The sequence below is a fragment of the Gobio gobio genome, assembly GCF_949357685.1.
Source record: "Gobio gobio genome assembly, chromosome: 14".
In the NCBI taxonomy this organism is placed as follows: domain Eukaryota; kingdom Metazoa; phylum Chordata; class Actinopteri; order Cypriniformes; family Gobionidae; genus Gobio; species Gobio gobio.
This window is the reverse complement of record NC_137107.1, coordinates 22,400,781-22,421,152: the sequence shown is the minus strand read 5'-3', so window position 1 is coordinate 22,421,152 and position 20,372 is coordinate 22,400,781. Positions and strand designations below refer to the sequence as shown.

Genomic DNA, 20,372 nt, shown 5'->3' with positions numbered 1-20,372 from the left:
AATTTGAGTGCTTTTTTTAAAAGCATGTTCACGCAACAACGTCTGCTCTAGTGTCAACACAACATGTGTCATTATGATCTTTGAACCTGTGTTGAAGAGTAATATTTTGTAAATAAAGTAGTAAATTGTGTGTGTTTTTTTTTGGCACAAACAAAAGCATTAATTCATAAAATTGAGGTTAAACCACTGGAGTCACACTCTCAGATTTCATCAAAAATATCTTAATTTATGTTTCGAAGAGAGAACAAAGGTCTGATGCGTTTGGAACGTCACGAGAGTGAGTAATTAATGACAGAATTTAAATTTTTGGGTGAAATAATCACTTTAAATGTTCCTTCTTCATTTTATCTCATGGCTTTTCACAGAAAATTTAAAAAAACCCAAAAATGTATTTATTTGCAAACATCACACATTTTCAGTATTATCTCTTATTATCTTAACTTTTTGGACCCCACTGTATACTGCAATGCCAGATTCACTAACTATAAATCTAGTTTATGTGGTTGGATGTGGAGTGATATGGCAAGTTTAAGTTGGTTGGTGTGATAAAGTCTCTCTTTCACTCACCGCAGTGCACATCATGTAGCCCATGCCAAAGTCAAAGCGGCACTGTTCGTTCATAGAGTAATGCAGACCAGGCAGTTGGGGCAGAGTTGGCCACTCGTGATCAAAAGGGTCGTCACGAAGACAGTCATATGTACTGCATGAGTAACAGCACTATTTTAGGATTTACAATCAATGAACCAGATGAATAATAAAATATATTCATATACTACAAATCAGGAAGCTACCAAAAACATAGTAATTTACTTGAGGTATCGCCTGAGCTCCTGTTGACTGCATCGGGACCAGTGAAAGCGGTGGAAGGCTGCTTGAACCAGAGGCGCCATGATACTGCCCATGGGAACTTCATCCCCGCACTCATTCGCCTGGCCATCATGCTCCATCCCCAGTCTGAATATAACAAACAAATATCACTCACTCAATCTATACGGTCATCTTTTGTAATACATTGTTGCATATGATGAATATTATTATTACATTTACATTTGGCAGACCCCTTTAACCAAAGCGACTTACATTGCATTCAAGGAACACATTTTACATTTTGTCAGTTCTAGCTTTCCCTGGGAATCGAACCCATGACGCTCTACTGTTTGAGCTACAGGAAAGTACAGGAAATAATATCCAATGTATTCAAATATTAGGGATGCACCGTTATTGTCACATTCTGTTTGTGTTTAGTTTCATTTTCATGGACTGTTGGTGTGTTTCTCTTCAGTTTTACATTTGTTCCGTTTTTCCCACTGGTCATTAGTTTCTATGGACACTCATTCAATCAGCACACCTGTTCGCTCTTGAGCTCGTTTTATCTTTAAAGTTCCTCTTTATTTTCAGTTCTTTGTCCGGTATTGTCGTGTGTTACGTTGCCTGCATACCTGTGGGTCTGGTTTTATTGAACAAATACTTTTGTTTTGGAACCTTTTGCAGCTTTATCATCTTCATCGGACCTAAAACATTTCTGATACCAGTTTTTCCAGAATTAGTACAATACCAATATTTTGGTACTTGCCAATACCGATACGATACCTGTATTTTGAATGCAATTTTTTTCAAACATGGGGTGGAGAAACCAAAAGAATATAAATCATATTAGTTGGCTTAATTCGTTTAGTGCTGTCAAATGATTAATCCGGATTAATCACATCCAAAATAAAAGTTTGTGTTTACATCATATATGTGAGTGTACTGTGTATAATTATTATGTATATAAACACTATATTGCCAAAAGTATTGGGACACCCCTCCAAATCATTGAATACAGGTGTTCCAATCACTTCCATGGCCACAGGTGTATAAAGTCGCCAACTTTCTGCAGAGTCAATAGCTACAGACCTCCAAACTTCATGTGGCCTTCAGATTAGCTCAGGAACAGTGCATAGAGAGCTTCATGGAATGGGTTTCCATGGCAGAGCAGCTGCATCCAAGCCTTACATCATCAAGTGCAATGCAAAGCGTCGGATGCAGTGGTGTAAAGCACACCGCCACTGGACTCTAGAGCAGTGAAGACATGTTCGCTGGAGTGACGAATCATGCTTCTCTGTCTGGAAATCCGATGGACGAGTCTGGGTTTGGCGGTTGCCAGGAGAACGGTACTTGCCTGAATATTGTGCCATGTGTAAAGTTTAATGGAGGGGGGATTATGTTTTGGGGTTGTTTTTCAGGGGTTGGCCATGGCCCCTTAGTTCCAGTGAAAGGAACTCTTAATGCTTCAGCATACCAAGACATTTTGGATAATTTCATGCTCCCAACTTTGTGGGAACAGTTTGGGGATGGCCAACATGACTACGCACCAGTGCACAAAGCAAGGTCCATAAAGACATGGATGAGCGAGTTTGGTGTGGAGGAACTTGACTGGCCTGTACAGAGTCCTAACCTCAACCTGATAGAACACCTTTGGGATGAATTAGAGCGAAGGCTGTGAGCCAGGCCTTCTCGTCCAACATCAGTGCCTGACCTCACAAATACGCTTCTAGAAGAATGGTCAAACATTCCCATAAACACACTCCTAAACCTTGTGGAAAGCCTTCCCAGAAGAGCTGAAGCTGTTATAGCTGCAAAGGGTGTGCCAACTCCATATTAAACCCTACGGATTAAGAATGGGATGTCATTAAAGTTTGTGTGCATGTAAAGGCAGACTTCCAAAAACATTTGGCAATATAGTGTAAATACACACACATGCATGTATATATTTAAGAAAAATGTGTTATATTTATATTTGAAATAGTTATATTTATATATAATATAAATTATATAATTATATATACAGTATAAACATACAAATATTTCTTAAATATATACTGTACATGTATGTGTGTGTATTCAAATATACATAATAATTATACACAGTACACACACGTACTGCATATTAATACAAATCTTTATTTTGGATGCGATTAATTGCAATTATTCGTTTGACATAGATGTTTCCTTTTGTCTTTTTTTTTTAGAATATGTTGTACTTTTACTGTTTATGCTATTTATAAATGATGTTTACCTGTAATAATTTAGGGAACCACTCATTATACATAAATCAAGCTTTTGCGTTGTGCCACTGCAACTAAATATTGAATTTTTAATATTCTATTAATTAGATACATTTACTTCATAGACATCTTTTGGCTGTTTCTTTGTGCAGACATAAACACTGTATATATGCTGTGTGGTATTGTTTTGGGAATATTTTAATGAGAACGAGTACAAGTACATGAGCTCAGAATCGGTCTGATACAAGTATCAGTAATGGTGCATCCCTATGTATGTATAAATTGCTCATTTTTGTGCCATATAAATACTGCTCTGATTAAAACGAAAATAGTCTGATATTCAAAGATTTTCTCTTAATTGGGGCTTGAATTGCAACTAACTACTTAGGGGCTTGACTTGAGTACTTGATTGTAGTTCAAGTAGCTTGGGGCTTGACCCTTTAATATTAACTTCTCCAAAATTGGTTAGGGGGTGGTAAATTATGGTGGAAGTTCTGATCAAGTTTTTCTCACACATGTCCTGTCTCATGGGCCACAACAAAAGCAGAGGAGAAGCCGTCCTCGTGGTTCAGAGTGCAACTTCTCACAGGGTGACACATTCCTGTCACAGGAGCATAACCTGCAAAGAAAGGGGAGATAAAAGTCAGAGTAGAAAGTATAGAAGTATTTTCAGTCACACAGCACTTCACATTACGTAATTGTTTGTTGTCAACAGTCTGTTCATGCTGTCAAGTTAAACGGGGCAAACTCTCCCCATTACATTAATTTTAATTGGTCTGCAAATCTGAGATTCTTGATGTGCATGCATCACTTTATGTTTTCATAAAAGTATTACCCTGCATGCCAGTGGGCCCAAACTCCTGTCTGGTGAGGAAAATGGCATGATCGTGGTATTCTGCATCATTCTTGTCCTCTTTCTGCTGCAGGAAGGCCCAGCGACAGACGTTCTCCAGACTCTGAGAGGCGTTGCCCAGCTCAATCAAACCCATGGACTAACAAAACCAACACAAATCACAGGTTCATACAATACAACTTTGACAACAAGGGATGTCTCTAGACCCTTTTTACTGGGGAATGAGTCCCAGTGAAATACCACTGTGCCCCAGTAAAATATTACTGATAAATCCTTATTTGTCAATGGAGATTAGTGTACCGAACTGAGAATTTTCAATTTACAGATTTCAATTTAGTTTCAGAAATCTGGAAACCATCTTAGAATACAAGAAAAAATAAGAAGCAAATCAATGAAAGTCTTTCATAGTGGTCAAAATTATGCAATGAACTTTGGCACCACTTCGACTAACCCTAAAAGGTGTTTTTTAATTTTTTTACAGTGTACACAATTTTCTCATTTGAAGCTTTAAAGTTTCTTAGGCATTCAGGTCATTGTCCAGACTCCAGTCATCACAAAATAAATCCAAAAGCCTAACTTTAAAACTAACATCTTCAGCTACAGTGGATTGCGATAACAGGATATACTTCAATACAATCTCTGTTGGACAGCTACTGAAGTCGAGTACACTAGATTCTCATATTTTTCATAGTTAAGATGTTTTCGTACTTTGAAGTGCTGTTGATACGACCAAAGTCATCCAAAACAATTTCAGAAGGAAGCTGGCTGATGCAGTCTTACCTTGGAGGAGCAGAGCATCATGATTCTAACCAGGACAACATTAATATGGGCACCCAGGGAGCTGTCCTGATAAATCTCATTCACCTGTGGAACAATTCATAAGAAAAACATAAAGGATCAACAAGAAGAAAGGTAACAAACACAGCCTTACTGGAGACAACCTAGACGTCATGCATGGATGTGTAATTCGTCTGGGCAATAACACGGCTACAAAAATTATGTAGGCAGGAAAAACTGTCAGAGTCAGAGGCAATTTGAGAAGTTACAGAGTTTAACAGGCAAAAGCAGAGTTTACTGCCTTTGAGCTGAAAAATGCACAGCACTTACCCTTACATTCACCTTGAGAAGGTTTTAAAGGTGAACCCTGAGTCATCATTTACTAGTGCCTGGACATGTGTTTCGGTATGTGTAGAGTATGTGTATATCTGTAGAAGCATTATGCCTATTGTACATGTTCATTCAGATTTTTCAGGCAGAGATTTTTGAATGAAAAAAAATATTTCTAGGTAGAAATTTGTAAGTAAAAAGTTTATATAAAACTGACATCCTGGGGACCTCAGGGGAATAAAAATTACATAAAAATGCACTGTGAAACAAATGTAAGTGCGAAAAAAAGAATGAAAGAAAGAAAGCTATCCCTGCATATCTGCATCCCTTCATAAAAGAACATAGATTTGATATCACCAGTAAGTAAAATATACAGTTCAATTTCAGCATTACATTGTCCTTAAGAAGAGAAACAGTTTCACCATGCTCACACCTGACTTATCTCCACTCATTTACACAATACCATGGGGAAACCAGGGAAAAAATCTGTAAGGAGATACTGAGCTCTGGCTAGATGACCAGGGTGTGTGAGAAAGAAAACGAATGAAGCATTAAGCCACACGCACATACTCATTCATACACAAAGACACTGACAGATGGATGACAGCTCGACTAGAGGCTGTTTAAAAAACTGAGTCTGATTATAGAGAGCAGACACTGAGCTAGCTATAGTTTCCACTAGAATGCTTCAACCCTCCGCTAGAATAAATATAGATACATTTAGATGCCTATTCCTTATAACACCACTTGTTTTTTTCAATTATTGTTATGCAGCAAAAATTACTTACACTAGGAAGGGTTTCCATTACCCTTCAAATTGCGCAAATTGAAATCGCGAATTGAAAATACGCCCAATGGAAACAATTTAGCAAAAACTCACATATATCGCAAAAACGTTTTTACACTCGCATGAGGTAAAAGGGAAATTTTCGCAAAACTGCAATGTAAACAATGGATTTTTTTGCATTTACAGGTCACCTGGTGTATGTAAAAGTCGATCATTCTTTACAGATGACGTGGTATGTTTGGACAGAAGACGAGACAGAGTTCTTTATTAAACTCATAAAAGACAATAGAATTACAGGAATACTGGATTCTAGATAACAAAGAAATGCCACAAATGATCATGAAGACCTTGAAGCAGATATGAGGGAGAAACACCCACAAACACCTCATACGTGTTCGCTCAAGTATAAGGGGCTTTCCTTGCCATTTAGTGTTAATTTTGTCACCTATTTATTTCTTAGTCTTAGTCTTGTGCCAAATGTCCTTGTTAGTTTTAGTCATATTTGGTCATTCACGTATCTTTTTTTGTTAGTCAAGTTTTAGTCGACTAAAAGTCTCATCATTTTAGTCTAGTTTTAGTCAAAATAAAACTCAATATATTGTGTGGCAAAATAAGTTACATAAAATATATATAAACTGCATAATGTATGTGCCACAACACCATAGCTAAATACTAGAAAAACATTAACATTAATGTTAACAATGTTGCATCTCTACCACTCTCCATAATGAAATGATACTGTAAATGTGGCTGACGTAATGATCAATGCACACTATGCTGTACTGTTTACCAAAAATTGCTGCTAACACCTGTATAGTGAAGCTGTTGTGTAACTCACGCGGCTTAAAGGAACACGCCAACTTTTTGGGACTTTAGCTTATTCACCATATCCCCCAGAGTTAGATAAGTCCATACATACCATTCTCATCTCCGTGCGTGCCATAACTCTGTCTGACGCACACACCGCTAGCCTAGCTTAGCACAAAGACTGGAGGTAAATGGCTCCAGCTAGCCTACTGCTCAATAAGTGACAAAATAACGCCAACATTTTCCTATTTACATGTTGTAATGTGTGTAGTTACATCGTGTACTAAGACCGACGGAAAATGAAAAGTTGTGATTTTCTAGACCGATATGGCTAGAAACTATACTCTCATTCCTGCATAATAATCAATTAACTTTGTGCCGTACCATGAGTGCAGCCGCGCAATGATATTACACAGCGCCTGGAAATAGGCTAACTTCCGTCAACATAACCAACGTGACAACCAGCTTACACAGAGAGCGTGCTGGGGACTATTTTCAGGTGCTGCGTAATATCATTGCGCCACTGAACTCATGGTACGGCACAAAGTTCCTTGATTATTAAGCAGGAATGAGAGTATAGTCCCAAGCCATATCGGTCTAGAAAATCACAACTTTTCATTTTCCGTCGGTCTTAGTACACGATGTAACTATACACATCACAACATGTAAATAGGAAAATGTTGTTGTTATTTTGTCACTTATTGAGCAGTAGGCTAGCTGGAGCCATTTACCTCCAGTCTTTGTGCTAAGCTAGGCTAGCTGTGGGTGCGTCAGACAGAGTTATGGCACGCAAATAGATGAGAATGGTATGTATGGACTTATCTAACTCTGGGGGATACAGTGAATAAGATAAAGTCCCAAAAAGTCGGCGTGTTCCTTTAAGCCATTCAAATGTATTGACACAGCGCTAGAAGTATTGAGCGCTCCGGGAACCATGTGACCGCGCGCGCCGCCGCGAGATGGAGGAGCAACAGGAGGAGTATGAGACCTGTACTTGAGCAACAGCGCAAACTCTTTAGGAATATTTTGAACAGCTGAATATTCTATCTCATGATGAAAAAGTAGAGACGATTATAGACGAAAATGAGGAGAGATTTTATCTTAGGCAAAACATTTTAGTCTCGTTCTTTTTCGTCAAAAATAATGCGTGCTAATTTAGTCTTAGTCAGCGTTTTTGGACATTGGTGCAGTCTCGTCATCGTCTCGTCTTAGTCATGAAAAAAAAGGTTGGTGACGAACATATTTAGTCTCGTCTTGTCTGACGAAATTAACACTATTGCCATTATACTTGGATAACATGCCTACGTCTCCTTCCAATAAAATTAATGGCATCCTTTTTGGAATGACTTATCGCGAGAGGAAAAAAATAAGTGTTCGTTGCATAACATCGGTTAATGGAAACGCTATCATTTCGCAATAGTTTTTTATCGACATTTAGAAAATATAGAAAAAAGTTTTGCGTAAATCTGTAATGGAAACGCAGCTACTGATACACACCTCGGGTTGTTAGCGACCCTTTGGAATTTTTTACCAAAAAAAATTATTTGAAAACAGGCATTCTTTTATAATTGTATTGTTTTTTTCTTGTTATATTGTTTATAATGAGATGATTGAGGAAGAAGGTTGATGTCTAACTATATAAAATGAGGAGGAGGGTAGTGAATGACATCCCAGGTCACTAAAGACCTTAGGTATGCATTTAAGGGTAAATATCCTGGTATTAATTAAGACGATTAGAAGGGTGTAATTACGCTGAATAACTTCACTTGATATTACATGGTATTTAATTTTATATTATATTTTTTAGAAATCATTATTATGCATTTAAAATGAGAGAAATAAGAGATTTTTCCTTGTTGTTAAAGTAACAATTAATTATCTCTAAGAAACAGTGCCAGGTAACCCTGTTCCCACCTGAAACCATGTGTCTATTAAGGCACTCAGTAATGACAGCTATGTAACCCGGCACATTAATGACTATTATCAGCACATACTCTCTCGATTTTATTCTCTTCTCTCCCACGCACACACACACACACAACATGCTAATCACCTTAGCAGCAAGTCTCTCATTAGCGCTGACTGTCTCTGGTCCTCTCCAGGACCCTGTCAGAATTGTATTAGTCCAGATCTCTGCTTGTAGCTGGCAGGTAGCTAATTGACGTGTAAGAGGCCAAAGTGCCAGAAAATCATTAGGACTTAATTAATAATGCAGCAAGGTCTACCATCGGAGCATGTCTTCTGCTTAGCATTGGAACTGCCGTGCAAACAAAAATGAACTGTGAATGAGAGAACTTTGGAACTGGTAGCAAGTCGCTTTTATTCCCAAAACATACTATGCAAAAGTACAAGAACAAAAAAGTTTCTAGCTACGCAATTATCGATTTTGTATGTTGTTGCGTTTCAAAATGTCAGACTGCAGTTCATAATTAGGGCCCAAGCCCAAAGGGCGCAGAGCCCTATTGTTCTTCCTCTGTTTCTTATTATTAGGGCTCAAGCCTGAAAGGGCGCAGAGCCCTATTGTTTTCCTTAGGATTCTTATTATTAGGGCTCAAGCCTGAAAGGGCGCAGAGCCCTATTGTTTTCCTTAGGATTCTTATTAGGGCCCAAGCCCTGAAAGGGCGCAGAGCCCTATTGTTCTTCCTCTGTTTCTTATTATTATTATTATTAGGGCCCAAGCCCTGAAAGGGCGCAGAGCCCTATTGTTCTTCCTCTGTTTCTTATTATTATTATTATTATTATTATTATTATTTTATCGACTTCTCGGGCACTTTTGGGGCCCTTACCATGCTCAAAAACTCTTGAAACTTTGCACACACATCGGAATGCGCGGCCATCAGAGCCGGGCTGAAGCTGGTACCCGGGCGTGGCAGGGGGGCTCGACAGCGCCCCCTAAAGTGGGGTCTGAAAACTTGGTCTATATATCAAACACACTTGCACGTACATTGTAGTAAATCTCGTTTGTACGGGAAGAAGGAGGCGGGAACCGGCGAACCTTAAACAAACTTTTAATCAAAAATAAAATGGCGGCGACAGCCCCTCACGGTCGACTGCCGCCTACATACAAACAAACACAATGAAAATAAAAAGCTGCAGCCCCTCACGGTCGACTGCAGCAACACATAACAAAACATAAATAAAACTCAACATAAAATCCAGGCCTGGTCCTCTCTCGTCCCTCACTGTTGTCGCTCCTCCTTTATAGTCCCTCACTCCTCCGCAAGGGCCGAGATCGCTGCGGCGCGCAGCTGGCGCTCATCCTCCCTGATGAGCGCCGCCTCGTCCCGCCCTCACGGTCCCTCGGCCTCGCTGCCCGCCACATACCCCCAACGCCCTTCGCAGGCCGGGGGGTACTCCCGAGTCTGCGCTCTACTCCCCCCCCCCCCCCCCCCCGGGGGGGCCGATCACGGCGGCCGCGGGACCTGGGGGTAAGAACAGCGAGGTGAGAGAACGGAGAGAGGAACCTGAGGAGCGACAGGGACGAGAGAGTGGAGAGAGGAGAAAAGAGAGAAAAAAAAAAAAAAATTCTGGTCCGGTTCCCAGACACACTGCCGCTCGGTCCTCAGCCAGCCAAGAGGTTCTTCTTCGCGGTGCCATGCGGTGGTACTGGACGGCCGGTGGACGGCTCGACGCTCCTCCGCCCCCTGGCGGCCGGCGGTGGCTCCTCCTGTCGAGGGCAGCCGGCAGCGAGTCCCGCGCGCTCCCTGCCCCTCCCCTACACGGCGGAGGGATACAGGCTTCGGCCCACGGCGAACGCCGGTGACTCCTCCGCGCTCCCTCTAGGACGGCAGCCACCCCACCTCGACCCAGGGGCACGGCAGCGAGCTCTCCGTCCCACCGACCTTCATCCGCTCCAGCACCACCGCTTCGGGCAGCCGCTCGCGGACTTCTCTCCTCCGCGCTGCCCGAACTCCGCGGCACCGCGATCCCCCTCAGCTGCGAGGGCTCTTCGACAGCGCGTCCCTCCTTCCTCCCGGGTTTCGGCACCACTGTAGTAAATCTCGTTTGTACGGGAAGAAGGAGGCGGGAACCGGCGAACCTTAAACAAACTTTTAATCAAAAATAAAATGGCGGCGACAGCCCCTCACGGTCGACTGCCGCCTACATACAAACAAACACAATGAAAATAAAAAGCTGCAGCCCCTCACGGTCGACTGCAGCAACACATAACAAAACATAAATAAAACTCAACATAAAATCCAGGCCTGGTCCTCTCTCGTCCCTCACTGTTGTCGCTCCTCCTTTATAGTCCCTCACTCCTCCGCAAGGGCCGAGATCGCTGCGGCGCGCAGCTGGCGCTCATCCTCCCTGATGAGCGCCGCCTCGTCCCGCCCTCACGGTCCCTCGGCCTCGCTGCCCGCCACATACATGTATGAAACTCGGTACACATATAGACCTCATCGGGCCAAACAACTTTCGTGCTCTAAGTTACGTGTCAGCCCAACAGGAAGTGAGCTAATATGGGTTGTTCTGAAAACACATGCTCTGGAATTTAATATACTCCTCCGAGGCCATTGTTTCAATCAGTGCCAAACTCGGTCAGCATGAAGTCAAGACACAGAGGATGCTAAATTGCGAACGGATTTTTGATATCTTAAACGGTTTGGCCGTGGCGAAGCAACAAATTTATGGCGAGAAAAGGTAAACAGGAAGTGTGTAATAACTTGTGCAAACATTGACTGATTTGGATGAAACTTCAGCTGTGTGTTCGTTGTAAGAGGCCGATCACATGGATATGACTTTTGTGAGTCAAAGTTATAGCGCCACCAACTGGCAGCAGGAAGTGTGTCACTTTCAAAAATGCTTTGAATCACCATCTTATTTTCACACGATTGACTTCAAACTTCATCAGTATAATGTGAAAACATGACAGATAGAGACATATGAATGAATTCCTGATATTTCAAATAATGCTGCCATGGCAACATGTCAAAGTTTAATAATGTTTTTGGCTGTTTGTGTGCCCTCCCCTCTATCACCAAAAGGGGGCAGTGTTGTATTATTTTTGAAACTCCCTTTCTTTCTCTCTCTCTCTCTGTGCTTGCTTATGTGATTTATGAGGACACAAATGTGTATGATGACATGGGTATTGGTATTACAACGTAGTGGTTAATGTGGACATGAACTATGACACTATCTCACTACAGGACTCATTTTCTAAATCACATTTGAGTTACAATTCTTATCATCTGACAGCCGTGATTTCATGTACTCATTCAGACAGAACTCTTTTTTTAAAACAGAGTGTGAGTGTGTTTTCTATACATGTGCTTTACAGAAGGACACATTTGTCTTTAAATTCATTATTTACTGACATAGTTCAAATTTATTTTTAAAAAAAATTCACATTATTTTCTACAAGTGTCTGTTTATAAGTGTCTTTTTTTCACAGAAAGTTTTTGTTTGAACGTGAATATTTGTATAATTCAGGGTCTGAGTTTTTACGTTCTCCTCGTAGGTGATTTATTCAATCTCCACCAAACTCGGTCAACGTGAAACGGAAGCTTAACGCATTAAAAATATTTAACGCAAATAACACAGCGTCCGTTTTTATATCCATTTTTGCTTAGCGTTACATGATCACGCTCCTATTCATGTACATGCTTCCAAGCGCGACAAGACACAAGAGAGCGCGCTGTATGCCAGTGTCCTGTCTGTGTGCGTGTTAGTGTCCTGTCTGTGTGTGTGTGTGTGTGTGTGTGTGTGTGTGTGTGTCCTGTCTGTCTGTGTGTGTGTGTATGTGTATGTGTGTGTGTCAGTGTCCTGTCTGTGTGGATGCGTCTCATGTCAGCTATTCAAGGGACACTGACACACACACACACACACACACACACACACACACACACACACACACACACACACACACACACACACACACACACTCGATGCATAGATAGACTCGCGTCAGTTTCCTGCTCACATCGAGTTCTCTTTTGCCTAGGGTTGCCAACTCTCACGCATTTGGCGTGACACTCACGCTTTCAGGCTCTGTCTCACGCTCTCACGCTGCCCAACTTAATCTCACGCCAAATTGCCAAACCTGCTTTTGATATTAAACAATGTCTAAGCTTTTACATTTTTTAAAGTTTTAATGCGAAATTCAAACAATAAATAGCGTTTTGGCGCTAATATGGCATAACAGTTAAAGCCAGAGTGTTGAAAAACCATACGGAGTTGCGACATGCTCTATCATCTCCCGGCGGCGCGCGCAGTCGTGCTTCACAGAAATCTCAATACTTCTAGCGCTGTGTCAATACATTTGAATGGCTTGATACACAACAGCTCCACTTTACAGGGGTTTGCAGCAAGTTTTGGTAAACAGTACAGCATAGTGTGCATTGATTATTACATCAACCATACAGGATCGTTTTATAATGGAGAGTAATGCAACAATGTTAACATTAATGTTAATGTTTTTTATTGTACTTAGCCTTCAGGTATTCCATACTAATTGGTCATACTCATACTAATTGATGGTCAAATGTGACCATACACCTTAACTATTTTTCAATTAAATAAATGTTCTATATTTTAGTTCAATAATATTTATTGAATATTTTGAGGAGATCTTTTGGTACTAAATACTAGTTGTGCAATATTTATTGTCAATAATGACCACTTAAAATATTTTTCTTCTAATATTTGTATTGTTTATATTACAATTAGTATAGTAATAAGGTTGAATTAGAGAATTATTTTTCAAAGAGGCAAATTAGAGTCATTTTGTGGAGTCAGCCTGTCATTAATGTTCATCAAAGAACAACGGGAACAGAGAAAATTGTAGCTTTAATGATGATTCATCTATATTTCATTTATTATTTATACAGTTAAGGAAGGTTTGATAACTATTACATTTCTGTATAACAGGGAAGGCCATGGGTAAATATAACATTTATTATTTTCATTTATTATTTATTTATTCCATTTATTATCATTTATTATTACTATACTCTCCTTGAAGTTTACTTCCCGCTACTTTTTCCCTCTTCCTCCCAACCGCGGCTGCAACTGTCTTCTTCTTCTTCGATGGTAGCCTAAGCCAGTGTTTCCCAACCTTTTTTCAGTCATTTTATCATACGTTACGCTAGGGGTGTAACGGTACAGATTGCTCACGGTTCGGTTTGTATCACGGTTTAAGGTTCACCGTTTCGGTACGGTTCAGTATTTGCTATGTTCAGGGAAAAAAGGACTACTGTCAAATAAAACAAAAGAAAATAATAAGAACAAATCATTTAAATACAAGCAGCAGCACAAATAAATACTATTGAGCAAAGATACTAATAAAATAAACTATGCTTTTCAGGTTTTTCAGGTACGTCTAACATTAGTTTTCAGGTACAGAAATTGATCAAATGTAAAATAACATTGCATATATGACTGTATAAATTAAAGATTAATCCTATTAAACTTACAAACGTTATTCAATCAAGAGCAGTGAGTGATGCCCTTGTCTTTTGTTTGACATTAAACAGACAGCAGTAAAGGCTACTGCCCCTTTAAGACCTCGGATATGCGTCGTCTTTTCTGGACTGTATAAAGCTTACTTAAGCCATATACAGACTATGTCTGCTAGAATACTCATCAATATGTTGACATACTTTTTGCGTGAGTTTGTCCATTCAAGAGCAAGACTTGAAAGAGAACTCAATATTTGCGCGCTGAGAGACGTGTGCGCGCTCTCGGATGAGTGCACGGAAAATTTTCTCACAGTGCGCGCGACTTCTCATTCGCGTCTTCTGGCACTAAACCAGATAGTTGCGTGTTCTGAGTTAACACAATCAGAACGTAAAAATACGGGATATTTTACGGGAAAATACTAAAATGGGAAGACAGCGGGAAAAGAGCTAAAATACGTGAGAAACCCGGAAAAAACGGGAGGGTTGACAGCTATGGTGTGTGTGTGTGTGTGTGTGTGTGTGTGTGTGCGATATGTAGGCTTAGGGGTAGTGTAGGGGGATAGAATGTACAGTTTGTACAGTATACAAACCATTAAGTCTATGGAATGCCATCTGCCTGTCTTTCCCCTTCCCCCTCTCTATCTGTGTGTGTGTGTGTGTGTGGGGGGGGGGGTCTCTCTCACCCTGTGAGTTTGTGTGTGTGCCTTTCTCTCAGTCCTTCCCCTCCCCCTCACTCTCACTCTATCATTGTGTGTGTGTGTGTGACTTTCTCTCTTGATCATAATTTAACCCTTTCATATAGGCTATCACAAATAACTATCACTTGAAATAAAAACGTCATGTGATGTGTTTGCCAAGATCACGTATGATGCACATGTCTTTAAATTAATTATTTACTGATATAATATAAATGTATTAAAACATAAATTTCACATGATTTTATAAAAGTGGCTATTTATAATAAACTTCCATAAAATGTAGACACGCATCTTACTCTTACCTGACACTGATATTAAAATCATCTTTGCAGTTTCTGTGATTTGGCTCCATTTATACATTTTTTATTAAAAAAAAATTTATTGGACCACCCATATTGAAATTAAAGCATGTTTTATGGTGCATAAGATTGGTGCACAAACGGTAGCTAAGGTAGCTCAAAAACACATGAAGAGAAGTGTTAGAATAAAACAACATCAGCATTCGAATGGTATTCTGAACTCATTCCAATTTGACCTTTGACATAATCTGACATGAAATTCATATAAATTTAATTGATCTCATAGATGTGGCTGTTGTGGTTTGTGGTCATAGCAGCACCAACAGCTGCAGTTAATGTGGTGAATTCAGATGACTTTGACATAGTCCTTTTATGTTTTCCCATTTTAAATGCCTATTGCCTGCCGTGCACAGTTAAACTGATGCCACCGGGGTGGCGGTGCCACCGGCTTGGGCCCGTCATCGCTGCTCGCAGCTTTAATTATTATTATTATTTTATCGACTTCTCGGGCACTTTTGGGGCCCTTACCATGCTCAAAAACTCTTGAAACTTTGCACACACATCGGAATGCGCGGCCATCAGAGCCGGGCTGAAGCTGGTACCCGGGCGTGGCAGGGGGGCTCGACAGCGCCCCCTAAAGTGGGGTCTGAAAACTTGGTCTATATATCAAACACACTTGCACGTACATGTATGAAACTCGGTACACATATAGACCTCATCGGGCCAAACAACTTTCGTGCTCTAAGTTACGTGTCAGCCCAACAGGAAGTGAGCTAATATGGGTTGTTCTGAAAACACATGCTCTGGAATTTAATATACTCCTCCGAGGCCATTGTTTCAATCAGTGCCAAACTCGGTCAGCATGAAGTCAAGACACAGAGGATGCTAAATTGCGAACGGATTTTTGATATCTTAAACGGTTTGGCCGTGGCGAAGCAACGAATTTATGGCGAGAAAAGGTAAACAGGAAGTGTGTAATAACTTGTGCAAACATTGACTGATTTGGATGAAACTTCAGCTGTGTGTTCGTTGTAAGAGGCCGATCACATGGATATGACTTTTGTGAGTCAAAGTTATAGCGCCACCAACTGGCAGCAGGAAGTGTGTCACTTTCAAAAATGCTTTGAATCACCATCTTATTTTCACACGATTGACTTCAAACTTCATCAGTATAATGTGAAAACATGACAGATAGAGACATATGAATGAATTCCTGATATTTCAAATAATGCTGCCATGGCAACATGTCAAAGTTTAATAATGTTTTTGACTGTTTGTGTGCCCTCCCCTCTATCACCAAAAGGGGGCAGTGTTGTATTATTTTTGAAACTCCCTTTCTCTCTCTCTCTCTCTCTCTCTCTCTGTGCTTGCTTATGTGATTTATGAGGACACAAATGTGTATGATGACATGGCTATTGGTATTACAACGTAGTGGTTAATGTGGACATGAACTATGACACTATATCACTACAGAACTCATTTTCTAAATCACATTTGAGTTACAATTCTTATCATCTGACAGCCGTGATTTCATGTACTCATTCAGACAGAACTCTTTTTTTAAAACAGAGGAGTGTGTGTGTTTTCTATACATGTGCTTTACAGAAGGTCATGTGCTGTGTTTGCAAAGATCACTTTTGACACATTTGTCTTTAAATTCATTATTTACTGACATAGTTCAAATTTATTTTTAAAAAAAATTCACATTATTTTCTACAAGTGTCTGTTTATAAGTGTCTTTTTTTCACAGAAAGTTTTTGTTTGAACGTGAATATTTGTATAATTCAGGGTCTGAGTTTTTACGTTCTCCTCGTAGGTGATTTATTCAATCTCCACCAAACTCGGTCAACGTGAAACGGAAGCTTAACGCATTAAAAATATTTAACGCAAATAACACAGCGTCCGTTTTTATATCCATTTTTGCTTAGCGTTACATGATCACGCTCCTATTCATGTAAATGCTTCCAAGCGCGACAAGACACAAGAGAGCGCGCTGTATGCCAGTGTCCTGTCTGTGTGTGTGTTAGTGTCCTGTCTGTGTGTGTGTGTGTGTGTGTGTCCTGTCTGTGTGTGTGTGTATGTGTATGTGTGTGTGTCAGTGTCCTGTCTGTGTGGATGCGTCTCATGTCAGCTATTCAAGGGACACTGACACACACACACACACACACACACACACACACACACTCGATGCATAGATAGACTCGCGTCAGTTTCCTGCTCACATCGAGTTCTCTTTTGCCTAGGGTTGCCAACTCTCAAGCATTTGGCGTGACACTCACGCTTTCAGGCTCTGTCTCACGCTCTCACGCTGCCCAACTTAATCTCACGCCAAATTGCCAAACCTGCTTTTGATATTAAACAATGTCTAAGCTTTTACATTTTTTAAAGTTTTAATGCGAAATTCAAACAATAAATAGCGTTTTGGCGCTAATATGGCATAACAGTTAAAGCCAGAGTGTTGAAAAACCATACGGAGTTGCGACATGCTCTATCATCTCCCGGCGGCGCGCGCAGTCGTGCTTCACAGAAATCTCAATACTTCTAGCGCTGTGTCAATACATTTGAATGGCTTGATACACAACAGCTCCACTTTACAGGGGTTTGCAGCAAGTTTTGGTAAACAGTACAGCATAGTGTGCATTGATTATTACATCAACCATACAGGATCGTTTTATAATGGAGAGTAATGCAACAATGTTAACATTAATGTTAATGTTTTTTATTGTACTTAGCCTTCAGGTATTCCATACTAATTGGTCATACTCATACTAATTGATGGTCAAATGTGACCATACACCTTAACTATTTTTCAATTAAATAAATGTTCTATATTTTAGTTCAATAATATTTATTGAATATTTTGAGGAGACCTTTTGTACTAAATACTAGTTGTGCAATATTTATTGTCAATAATGACCACTTAAAATATTTTTCTTCTAATATTTGTATTATTTATATTACAATTAGTATAGTAATAAGGTTAAATTAGAGAATTATTTTTCAAAGAGGCAAATTAGAGTCATTTTGTGGAGTCAGCCTGTCATTAATGTTCATCAAAGAACAACGGGAACAGAGAAAATTGTAGCTTTAATGATGATTCATCTATATTTCATTTATTATTTATACAGTTAAGGAAGGTTTGATAACTATTACATTTCTGTATAACAGGGAAGGCCATGGGTAAATATAACATTTATTATTTTCATTTATTATTTATTTATTCCATTTATTATCATTTATTATTACTATACTCTCCTTGAAGTTTACTTCCCGCTACTTTTTCCCTCTTCCTCCCAACCGCGCGGCTGCAACTGTCTTCTTCTTCTTCGATAGTAGCCTAAGCCAGTGTTTCCCAACCTTTTTTCAGTCATTTTATCATACGTTACGCTAGGGGTGTAACGGTACAGATTGCTCACGGTTCGGTTTGTATCACGGTTTAAGGTTCCCCGTTTCGGTACGGTTCAGTATTTGCTATGTTCAGGGAAAAAAGGACTACTGTCAAATAAAACAAAAGAAAATAATAAGAACAAATCATTTAAATACAAGCAGCAGCACAAATAAATACTATTGAGCAAAGATACTAATAAAATAAACTATGCTTTTCAGGTTTTTCAGGTACGTCTAACATTAGTTTTCAGGTACAGAAATTGATCAAATGTAAAATAACATTGCATATATGACTGTATAAATTAAAGATTAATCCTATTAAACTTACAAAAGTTATTCAATCAAGAGCAGTGAGTGATGCCCTTGTCTTTTGTTTGACATTAAACAGACAGCAGTAAAGGCTACTGCCCCTTTAAGACCTCGGATATGCGTCGTCTTTTCTGGACTGTATAAAGCTTACTTAAGCCATATACAGACTATGTCTGCTAGAATACTCATCAATATGTTGACATACTTTTTGCGTGAGTTTGTCCATTCAAGAGCAAGACTTGAAAGAGAACTCAATATTTGCGCGCTGAGAGACGTGTGCGCGCTCTCGGGTGAGTGCACGGAAAATTTTCTCACAGTGCGCGCGACTTCTCATTCGCGTCTTCTGGCACTAAACCAGATAGTTGCGTGTTCTGAGTTAACACAATCAGAACGTAAAAATACGGGATATTTTACGGGAAAATACTAAAACGGGAAGACAGCGGGAAAAGAGCTAAAATACGTGAGAAACCCGGAAAAAACGGGAGGGTTGACAGCTATGGTGTGTGTGTGTGTGTGTGTGTGCGATATGTAGGCTTAGGGGTAGTGTAGGGGGATAGAATGTACAGTTTGTACAGTATACAAACCATTAAGTCTATGGAATGCCATCTGCCTGTCTTTCCCCTTCCCCCTCTCTATCTGTGTGTGTGTGTGGGGAGGGGGGGGGGTCTCTCTCTCACCCTGTGAGTTTGTGTGTGTGCCTTTCTCTCAGTCCTTCCCCTCCCCCTCACTCTCACTCTATCATTGTGTGTGTGTGTGTGTGTGTGTGTGTGTGTGACTTTCTCTCTTGATCATAATTTAACCCTTTCATATAGGCTATCACAAATAACTATCACTTGAAATAAAAACGTCATGTGATGTGTTTGCCAAGATCACGTATGATGCACATGTCTTTAAATTAATTATTTACTGATATAATATAAATGTATTAAAACATACATTTCACATGATTTTATAAAAGTGGCTATTTATAATAAACTTCCATAAAATGTAGACACGCATCTTACTCTTACCTGACACTGATATTAAAATCATCTTTGCAGTTTCTGTGATTTGGCTCCATTTATACATTTTTTATTAAAAAAATTTTATTGGACCACCCATATTGAAATTAAAGCATGTTTTATGGTGCATAAGATAGGTGCACAAATGGTAGCTAAGGTAGCTCAAAAACACATGAAGAGAAGTGTTAGAATAAAACAACATCAGCATTCGAATGGTATTCTGAACTCATTCCAATTTGACCTTTGACATAATCTGACATGAAATTCATATAAATTTAATTGATCTCATAGATGTGGCTGTTGTGGTTTGTGGTCATAGCAGCACCAACTGCTGCAGTTAATGTGGTGAATTCAGATGACTTTGACATAGTCCTTTTATGTTTTCCCATTTTAAATGCCTATTGCCTGCCGTGCACAGTTAAACTGATGCCACCGGGGTGGCGGTGCCACCGGCTTGGGCCCGTCATCGCTGCTCGCAGCTTTAATTATTATTTTTCTTATCGACTATTCGGGCACTTTTGGGGCCCTTACCATGCTCGAAAACTCTTGAAACTTTGCAGATACATCGGAATCTGCGGCCATCAGAGCCGGGCTGAAGCTGATACCCGGGCGTGGTAGGGGAGCTCAACAGCGCCCCCTATTAAAATTTGGTCTATATATCAAACACACTTGCACGTATA

At 39.9% G+C, this 20,372-nt stretch overlaps 1 protein-coding gene across 2 annotated transcripts in view; it reads right to left on the bottom strand.

The window, feature by feature from the left end:
* adamts2a (ADAM metallopeptidase with thrombospondin type 1 motif, 2a) overlaps positions 1-20,372 on the bottom strand; it is a 124,171-nt gene that overhangs the window by 22,009 nt on the left and 81,790 nt on the right. For both annotated transcript variants that reach the window (XM_079835547.1, XM_079835548.1), the window contains 5 exons: positions 4,681-4,764; positions 3,883-4,039; positions 3,561-3,666; positions 811-954; positions 568-700 (listed from right to left, as the gene is read on the bottom strand). In XM_079835547.1, coding sequence (XP_079691673.1) covers positions 568-700; positions 811-954; positions 3,561-3,666; positions 3,883-4,039; positions 4,681-4,764 — 624 coding nt within the window. The remainder of the gene's footprint in view (positions 1-567; positions 701-810; positions 955-3,560; positions 3,667-3,882; positions 4,040-4,680; positions 4,765-20,372) is intronic.